This window comes from Adelges cooleyi, unplaced genomic scaffold (genome assembly GCF_023614345.1).
Source record: "Adelges cooleyi isolate 19-005CV unplaced genomic scaffold, UGA_ACOO_1.1 ACOO_flye_CR_arks_rails_tigmint_CR_PRNA_30, whole genome shotgun sequence".
NCBI classification, from domain to species: domain Eukaryota; kingdom Metazoa; phylum Arthropoda; class Insecta; order Hemiptera; family Adelgidae; genus Adelges; species Adelges cooleyi.
In genome coordinates this window covers 6,307,919-6,318,867 of record NW_026095971.1, presented here as the reverse complement: position 1 = coordinate 6,318,867, position 10,949 = coordinate 6,307,919, and the positions used below count along the sequence as shown (strand labels likewise).

General features: G+C 28.5%; 1 protein-coding gene across 1 annotated transcript in view; it reads right to left on the bottom strand.

The window, feature by feature from the left end:
• The window catches only part of LOC126837936 (autophagy-related protein 16-1), a 118,851-nt gene extending 108,335 nt beyond the window's left edge, over positions 1–10,516 (bottom strand). The window contains exons 1-7 of the mRNA XM_050571947.1: positions 9,993–10,516; positions 9,643–9,895; positions 6,436–6,598; positions 2,224–2,312; positions 417–570; positions 249–354; positions 38–180 (exon numbers count right to left, since the gene is read on the bottom strand). Of these exons, the coding sequence (XP_050427904.1) occupies positions 38–180; positions 249–354; positions 417–570; positions 2,224–2,312; positions 6,436–6,598; positions 9,643–9,895; positions 9,993–10,092 (1,008 nt within the window). The 5' untranslated portion in view covers positions 10,093–10,516. The remainder of the gene's footprint in view (positions 1–37; positions 181–248; positions 355–416; positions 571–2,223; positions 2,313–6,435; positions 6,599–9,642; positions 9,896–9,992) is intronic.
• Positions 10,517–10,949: the final 433 nt, after the last annotated feature.

The following is a 10,949-nucleotide window of genomic DNA, read 5'->3' as shown; positions in this document are numbered from 1 at the left end:
TGTTGGCGTAATCGTTAATGTAACGTGTAGTACTTACCCTGAGTCTTTGGTCACTGACTGTCCAAACGCGAGACGCTAAGTCGTTGGACGCTGCCACAATCTGTCCACCGGTACTGTCAAAGTCGACAGACATGACACCGGCATTACTGCCAATCAACATACCTTTACACTCGGCAACTCCTACAAGAAAAATGAAAAAAATCTCCAATCAAGCATTCACGTTGAAAGACATTTTTACCTAACCTAACCTTTCGACACGTCCCACAACTTGACTTTGCGGTCTTCTCCGCCGGTAGCTATCATCCGGTCCACCGGGCTCCATTTCACAGCGCTCACTACACCATCGTGAGCGTCCTAAAAAATATGTATTCGTTAATGCCAAAACTGGATTACAAACCGTACACAAGTGGTCATACAAATCTAATGGTAGCCTTTCTCGGTATGGCCGACGGGGAAGCCACTATGGGGCCAACGCTGTTGCTCACCACTGTCGAAAGACATTCGGCAGACACGCCGCGCATGTCTTTGGCCGCTTCCTTGAGTTCTTGCTGCATTTTAGCATTTCGCTTTCTATACAAACAATAAATTAATGAAATGCGCGCCCAAAAAAAATGTTTATAAATATAAATTGACGTAATGATACTTAACGAATACAAAGCAACAACAACAACAACACGATAATGCGTACGATTGGTATAACACATACTACACCAGCGTGAGAACCGACAAAACTATATTATATATGAATGGCGTACTTAACGCTTTTTTTTTTTGCAAATAATCTATTTCGAATGGCTTTGTTGTCGACTATACTACTACGCACAAAAATAATTGTACAAACAACTGCCGATGATGGGTATGTATTAGGTACAGCGAGAAATATAGGAAATATATCGTCTAATAAGGGGTTTAATGTATAACTGTATACAGCCAAGTATAAAAATGTAAAAAAATTAAAATAAAAAAAGGTACCTATCACGTAAAAATATATTTATTTATATTATTTTTTAAATGCAATGACCATTTAGATATAAAAAAAACAATTTTCTAGCATAAAAAATATGAGACTAAATGAAACGTGGCAAATTATATAAGTAGAAGTGGGACTTTCAAAATGCTGATTTACAAAAACAATGATAGATGCTCCTATTTTTGGTCTTGAAAAATTGCATGTAAGTAAAGAAATATAAAACATAAATATAGCACAAAAAATATATTAGTAAAAATACTGAACCAAAAACTCAAAAAAATCAAATAATTTAAAATTTTTGAACTTTGTGGATTTTCTCATTCAGTTTTTAATAAAATACGTAACACTTACATACAAACCAATTTTAAAATAACTTTTATTGTAAAAATCTAATTTGAGTGGCCCCACCTCTAAATGAAAATTACACAATTTATTAAAAGATACAAAAACAGTGTTTTTTTCTAATTTTTTTTTAATATATCCTTCCATTTAAAACGTTAGTAATCACGCCATAAGTGCCAAAAAATATAAACTATTTAATGGATAACCGATTAAAGGATTAGGTTTACCTAACGGGTTAGATACTACCGATGACAATACAAGGGTACGATTACCTTTGTTGACTTGAATTAAACGCTTTGGAGAGGTTCGGCGGCAGTCATATAGGTTTTTGAACTTAAATACAATATACACAAAGTTAAAAGGCAGCAGAAACTTCTTCTTATAGTGTGAAACGTTGACAAAAGTGTGTGTTACTTAAAAACATGGATTATAATTGTTTTTTATCTTGATTTTGAGCGCTATAAATGAATTCGATTTTTTTTAGTGGTCAATTTCAATTTAGGCATGTTTTTTTTTCATAAATTTCACTTTTTTAAAAACATGCTGGAGTATATGAATATTTTTAGTAGTGAAGTGTGAACTGATATTATAGGGATTCACGGATCACTACACACAAATATATATATTAAATTTGAATAAGTCTTACAAGAAGGGATGTATTATTATGTGCACTGATTTATTTGAGAATCTAAATTTATTGGTAGTTTCTTAGTTTTGGGAGGTAATTTTGTAACGTTTGATGCATGAAATATGACATTGTATACAAGGAGGCATCTAGTTTTTGTATTCCCTCGAAAAAGTCCCAAGATTTTTTCAAAATATTTCTCGATGTATAGTCGGCGGAGGTAAATCCTGTTAGTCGAAAAACTCTAGATTTGTTATTTTTTTATTATTCACGAATTCACACACACCTGACTAGATGATCGTTTTCTTCGTTCAGTTTTTCTGCGTCCTTCGATTTGTAAGTCATCAACCTGTCCACCAGCTCTCGGCCCTCATCCTGCAACGAAAATCGACGGCGCGTTAGCTTGGCCAGCATTTTGCGATCAAGCAAACACAAGAAAAAACACACAAAAAAAAAACAATATTTATCTAAAAAACAGCCGTGTTTGTAGGCGTTTTATGTAAGCGCAACGTTTGCGGTTAGTGTCAACTGACTGGCGGTGGCGGACCAGCAGCCGGTGTTCCATAATATCGCGGTTGTGTGTATATATAATGTTATATTATGTGCAATATTATAAAAATAGACCCGCGGCGCCCTGCCGAAAAATTCAACAAGGTTTAAGTTTTTTATCGGTCGCTTACAGGACGTTTTTAATTTATTTTCGCATTGTTGTACTAGGACTCCACCAATGAAATACTGTGACATTAAAAAATACCTCGGCGCTCATCAATTTAAAAAAATATAAATATCATATAAGGAGAATGGTATATTCTAAGTAGTCGTCTAATCTGTTAATTTTAAATCATTGCAAAGAAACGGCACACACCAGCACGCCACATTGGCGTACCTAAGCGAATCAAATCCAATTGATAGGTCGGAAGCTCTAATGCGCAGTGCCGGTGTTTAACGAATTGACTATGCACATTTGGATTCAGTTTTGGTTAATATTTACCTAACAGCTAACGTTTCGCGTTAGACAGAAGATGCGGAACGTTGAGAAACGGAAAATTAGCAAACGGTCTGCAAAATAAAAAAAATTATACCAATTAAAAGATTGGTTTACTTTTGGCATTATTCTATAAAAATGTAATGTTGTATTTTGATGAATAACTCGGATGGGACGAAAAACTGAGTGACAAGGCTGTTTCCGTTCGCAATGCACTAGACGGTAAAAAAGGAACTTACAACTAAATTATAAGATGACTATTTATTATTATACATTTTTTTTTATTAAAACATTTACAATAAAGAATTGTTTGACCGTTGTGAGACAAAGCTATTCAACAAGACATTTTTTTATACGAATTAGATATAGGTCATGTTTTTTATGATTTTGAACTACCGCATTTTACCTAAAAGAGTGATCATATTTATGTTAAATTTGTAATGGAATAAAAGTAATTCAACTCTAAAGTATAATATAGTAAGTCAATAAAAAAATTAAATAGATTGATTAATGACTTAATACTTTTTTAATTGTTTTTTTATTTTTAGCAAAAACCACGTTTGCATTCCGAAATAAATGTCCTAAAATAAGTAAATCTGACAAAAATTTTAACGGTTAAAAAAAATGCATGGATTTGACTAATTTATAATGTATTCTTTTAAAATCGTACAACACTTTACGAAAAAAAATACATAGTTGGATCAACTAAAATTATGGTTTATATATGTACACAATAAATGTATAGTATAGTTGGAATAACTAAAAAAAAGTATTTAGACTAAACTTTAGTTGGATATTTAGATATTCAAAATATACATAATTTTAGTTGTATTTTTCCTGTGTTCAATGAAGTAACCAAGTACCTATCGTGTTCAAGTTATTGAGATCGACTGTAGTATATAAACCAAGAAGCAATATACAATGATGTTACCAAAATGAAATGTTTTGAAATTGTTTAGTCTATATAACAATAGAACAACGATTTAGGCCATTAAAGAAATGATTACATATTAACACCAAAATGAGAGTCAAACTAAACAAAGCCAATAGCTGCGCCTACAAGTGCGTTAATTTGAATAAAACAGACAAGCTGAGCCTAAAAAAAAATATAAGATAAAAAAAAGCGCATTTTCAAGTAGTTATATTAATTTAAAAATATATGTCTAAATTGCTTATTTGAAACTAGAGAGAATAAGCAGGACACCCTATTTCCTAGTTCTTTTGTTAGCAGTTGATAATAATTATGTCAGGACTAAAATTGAAGAGTGAAAGTGTCAATCGTTCCAAGTGCCAAAGTGTAAAAATTGTACTTTATAATTTGATTTGTATTTTATTCACTACCGGAAACAATTTTGTAAATTTTTCAAGTAAAGAATAGTTATTTATAAAAGAAACAATCATATTTAAAACTCAAAAATGTGTTAAACTGTTTCCGGTAATGAATAAAATACAAATCAAATTATAAAGTTAAATTTTTACAATTTGGCACTTGGAACGTTTGACACTTTCACTCTTCAATTATTGTTTTTAAAAAATGTAAGCTTATTAATAATTCTTGTTCTTTATTATCGTAGTTGCGTTTTAAATTTAAATTTATTTACGAACCTACTGTGCACATCGTTTGAATTTTGAACGACCGAAATATTTTTGTTTTTCTTGGATTCTAACTCAGTACACTCCTTTTTAAGTTGCTAATCAATAATATTTACACAGAATTTGAAATAAGCTCAATATGAAATCATAATAATCACATATGACGCAACATCCAACTTCTTTTACCACGATGTGTTGATTAGCTGCGATGTTAGTACTTTGTTTATTTTCATTACTAGTTACCACTCGACGAGCATTTATGACCGATAAAAACAAATTAGTATATTCCGTTGCAATATTTAAGCTTTTTTTACATAATTGTTGATTTTACGATTCAAAGTTTATTCTTAGGATTATACTATAAGTTATAACTGCGTAAATTGTTTTTTTAACGTCTCTTTTCTCTATTACAAACAGGGATTTTTTGATACATTTAAATAAGGAATTAAGTTAAAACCAATTGGTCTATTGAAACTAATTTCCACAGTTTACTCTCACCATATCCCTAAAATAACAATGTATTATTTTTCATAACTCGAATTTCTAATTTTTTTAACATAACTCGAATTTCTAATTTTTTTAACATAACTCAAATACGTTTTTTACCATCATATTGCTAAAATAAGTAACCCTCCGTATTATGACTAAAATATATTGGCATTTTCTTAAAAGTCATTTTTAAGTTAATACTGACAACCACATTATACGTTTCTATGTGTGGAATTAAATATATTTTTATATAATATATATAATTTTGCTTATCAAAATAAAACTTTTAATGCGGTCATAACTCTGCGGGCCGTTTAACTTCAAGCTTATCTATAAACTATACTATTAAATTTATAATCTATAGACCATACTCAATGGTAGTATGTTACAATCGAATAACAATAAAATGTTAAATATAATATAATAAAAATAATAATAATACGCTGATATACGCTGATATGATGAACAATATTTTTTTTATATAACCGTAAAAGAATAATTTTAAAAAAACAATCAGTTGATTATTTTTTTTTTTTTTAATATAATTTAAGTACAAAAATCAATCGAGAATATGATATTAATTTAAATATCCCATTTATAAATAATACGGTTTCAGCATAAAATCATTTTATTATAAATTATATACATTGTTTTTAAATATAAAAACATGTATTAGTTATATTTTTTGTATAGGGAATTGTATGGCACTTTTTACTATGGACATTATTTGGTTAGCGCCAGTAAAGATGTTTATAAATGAAAACAACCAATATAAACTGCACAAATATTTAAATATAAAATGACTATTTCGATGCTACCACCAGACACAACAAGACAACTATTAAGGCTAAGTTTAATGATTAATATTTATGAAATTCCTATGGTATTATAAATCAGTCTATGAAAAATGGAACACAAGTTTCCACCTTAACGAAACTGCTAATAAAATATTATAAATCAGTGGTCGTACAACACACCATCGCCAATTACATTGTTAGGTACATGTAATTTTTGAGCATTTCAAAATAGATTAGAAGAAGTATTTCTGAAATATGTCAGTTTTCCAGAGCATTATTGAAATTCATAAAAATTGTATTGAAATAACTTGTCGGCGTCTAAAATTATTATAGTATTTACTACAGAAATATAGGAACAAAAATAAACGACAAATTATTCAGTAAGTTTGCCAAAACAATATAAATCATAGTGAATTAATTTTAAACGACTATATTATTTGTGAAATATTTGTTTACACCAAATATTTGTGCATCAGCCAATTGAATCTTCTGTAGAACAGTGAAGGTATTGTTATTTAATCATAACTAAAATATATATTATGCATATCATGAATTACTGCTAATATTATTCTTTGAATGCTCCTAGAAAGTTGTAAAATATATAAATGTGCAAAGTATATGATTTTATAGTTACTTGAGATTTTCTCAATTTTTCTTCAAGTTTGGTAAAAGCCAATTGAAGAGCCTGGTGTTCATCTTTGAGGACTTGATTTAATTGTTTTAACTCCGAATTGTTTTTTTGGTATAAAGCAATTTCAGCTCGCAAACTAACAATAACTTTAGTGTTTTCTGCTAAACTGTAATCATAATGTAATTTGAAATTATTTCACAACATAAATGTGTGTTCGTTGAATTTGTTAATACTTATAAATTTAACTACACAAAATTATGTTTAAAATTAAGTTATCGGTTTTTTTTACAAACGTAATCACAAATAATTTCACTTTTTTATAAATGCTTATTATTACATTTTACCTTATCAATAAAAATCATACAAATATGATATTAAAGTCAAGATATATCTAATAGAAAAATAACACAATTAAATAGAATCTTTAAAAAGACATTTAAAAATGTATTAACAAACAAATTGAATTTCAAATGACACAAAATGTAAGCATAACACATTAAAATTAAAATGTGAAGTATAAATTATTGTGTTGTGTAAAAAATATCTACTAATAAACTAAAAGTAAACTTACATGATATTTTTAAAAAAATCCATCATTTGAACGATACTAACCTAAATCATTCATTTTTTATTGCTATTTATTTAAGTTAATATCAGTTAGAAACAATAATAATATTATTAATATCATAGAGCAAATGTGTGAAGATGCATTTTTATAACTTTACAAGAAAAATATATGAAAATGTATAATGTGCCTGCCGCTTTACCATTTCATGAATTTAAAAAACTTGTTTTAGCCTCCAACAAAAACCATTTTAGTCTTATGCTTGTAATATACACTTTTTACAATATTATTAAGTGTGTGTTGCTCTACATAAATAAGTTTCTCAAAAAAATTTACTATTACACATAAGATACAATTTATCACAAATTAGGTTCCTAAATACAACATAATAACCAATAATTATTGATCTATTTTTCGTTGACATATTATTTAATTCAAATAACAAAAAAAAAGAAACACAAATGGGCTATTTTAACAAAAACTTTCATTTAAATGAATATTAGACCCAAAAATATACAAAACTTAAGCGATTCAAAATTAAAACATTAGAAAATATTTAATGGCAACAAAGTTTTATTTTAATACAAATATATTTGAAAATTTAATTCTAATTTTTTTTTAATAACTATTATGATAATGTACATAAATATATAACATATGTTATGATGTTTATCAAGTATGTAATTGTAGTTTACATTGTACTTGTTACATGTTAGTTTAGATAATTGTACAAATTTTTTTTTATCACAATATAAATTGAATGGATCATAGTGTAAGAAACATATAAATTCATTGAATTTGTTAAATAAATTATAATTGTATTATATTAGAAAGGTAATTTTTATTTATTTAAAAATGAAAAACTATAAAGATAAATAAAAAAAAAGTTAACATCTAAGTAATATTGTTTTAAACATTGAACAATTTAATTGCACATTTTTAAATTCGTCAATTTTTAACATAATTTATAGAGCTTACATATGATTATACATTGTATCGGACATAGATAACCAGCAATTTAATTCTATAACCACATTAATAACATGGATTGATAGTATTAGGCCTAGCACAACAAATAAAATGTTTATTCCTTACCACTAAACTGTAAGTAATTTAAACACAAATAAACTTCAATAAAAATCATTTTAAGGTATTTTACATGTTATTTAAGTAACTTTTATAACCTAGTCAAAATTATACATTAGCTACTGAACTAAAATCGCTAAGAGTAATATGATAAAAACCACAATGATTTCATGATATTGCTATAATAAAACATAGTTTATATATTTACAGTTAGTAGCGCAATCGTAAGGGTTTACACTGCAATTTGCATGTACCTTTACAGCTACACCACTATTCACAGTTAGTATGTTAAAACAAATTTCCTTAATATTCAATGTTTTGTTTTTATTTGTCTACAAAACGGGTCAGGACGATGTTTATGGTTAGCTGATTAAGATTACAGCTAGCTTTCATTCTCTCGCTATACACATAACTTTGGAGTCCAGCAATCAAGCACCATAATTCTTACTTGCTCTTAATATTAATAATAGTAATTGCCATAAACAATAGACGAAATATTAAAATTACGGACATTTTACCAGTTCGACTTAACATAGTCTTATATTCTATAACTTAAGCCAATGCTTAACTAAACTAAATTATTCAAGCTTAATCAGGTAGAACAAAATATCTATAATTTAACAAAATTATATAATTATACAAAAATAAATTGAGTAAAAAAAAAAAAAAATGTATAACATTTTTTTATACTGTAATATCAATATTTTTACAGCTTGTACATTAAACAATCAAAATAAATAAATGACAGAAATAAAATATGTGTGTAAAAATAGTTGTAAAAAAGGGTATTAACTGGTAAAAACATAAAACATATACATTTTGACATTCACAAAACGAATAGCTAGTTATAAGTTGTAACCTATTACAATTTACATAAATCATTTTAAAATAGTACACTTAGAACAAATTAATAGTACAGCTAAGCTCTTAATAAAAGTCAAGGAATGTATACATTTTCAAGCATCAAAATCTGATATGTTAATAGAAAAAAAATTATTATTGTTATTAACAAACATGGACAAAACAATTAACAATACTTTTACCTATCAACAAAACAATAGAAAAAGGGTGCATTACGCCTCTTGGCCATCCCCAAATAACCCTTTAGTCATAACTAAGTACATTGAGATACATTACGCACAAATGAAGTAATCATGTAAGATACATTTTTTAATGAACTAATATAACTAGAGGCAGATTTATGGATAGGTAACATATTAAATAGTTGCCTGGAGCTGTACATTTGTCTTACAATTGTTTCTAATCGCACTTATATATTTATTATATATACTAATAGATCAAACAGATAAAACAACTCAATGAAATACAATAAGTAAATCAATATGACAATATTCGTTCTAATACAAATACAAAATACAGAATTGCATAAACGTATTGAACATGTCATGTTAAACTGTTAAGACATTAACAAATCTTTAAACATAAAATAATTACTCATGATTAGTCCATTTAATTTTAAAGACATAATTTGAGAGTTAAAGTTTTTTGTGCAATTCCCCTATATATACTATCCAGTCATATAATATAGAATTACAAACCTGACATTTTTTTCATTAATCGATTGTTCAGCCTGCTGTAATGTCGTACTTAAATCAATAATTTTTTGTGCGTTTTCTCCGCGTCTTCGATGTAGTTCAGTAAGTTCTTCTTGCTGCATTAGTACTCTTTGTTCAAGAGTTGAAATTTTTTCTGATAGCATTAGATCACCACCTGCATTTCCGCGAATGATCTGTGATTCGAGCTGAGCATTTTGAGCTCTCAACAACAACGAACTGTCATACAATTTGTTATCTAAAAAAACAACGCATAATTTGAATGTACAAATAATAAGAATATAAATACTATGGTCTAAAAGAAAAAGGAAAAAAATTTCAATAAATGATCTCACAAAAATTAATAAGGTTTTGATAGCCGTCCACTTCTCTGACGTTCCTACGCTTTAGTTGTTTAAGTATAACTGTTTTCCAATCGTCATCCATACTGGCCATTGAAATGAAGGAAGCGAACAAAGTCTGGTGGTGTTTTTCTCTTTTCTTTAAATTAAGTGAAACCTTTCGCGCACACGTCAATTAAGGAAAACGTTTTTAATACTATACAATAGACTCTGGACCAATAACAAGTGAACCGAACAAAAACCATTACTTCACACTAGTAACCGCACATGCTTAGTCCATCTGTACGAGAGGTGTTGTAAAAAAAAAAAACATTTAGGTTGAGAAAAAATAACAATTACACTTGTTAAAAATCAAACGGTTATAAGACAATCACTAAAAAATCTTAAGCATCTGTCGATCAGCGATCTTGTGTTGTTCTTATTTTGAAAACTGTTGAGCTCAGCCGATGTGGTTGATTGGCACTAGGTAAGCCCGACAACGGGCAAACTTATGTCACAAGTACCGAAGTCTTAGGTTATTTTTTATTTTCGCGATTATTAACCAATGAGATATGCAGCCCGCAGTCCGCCCACCGTCCGGCCTACCTTATGCAATTTCGTGATATCACAAAACTTCGTTATGATAACAGGCCATTATTAACGATAAACGTTATCAAAAAACGTGGTGATCGTGATAGCGCTAGATTTATTTATCATTGCCATTTCCGTCATTGTGAAACGTATAATATTTTACTGGCCGTCGCCGCCCACCGACTAAAACATTTTATTCAAATTACACTTAATGGAACTATCAATTATCTAATAGTTTCCTACCGCCAATTATTCAATAATAAGCGTTACAAACGTTTACTCTGGCGCGGTTGGCGACGTCACGTACATAATACTAAACGTTAGTTAAACATATTGAACAGTTGACTACACTTATAGTTGAAACAACTAAGTGTAGACTCT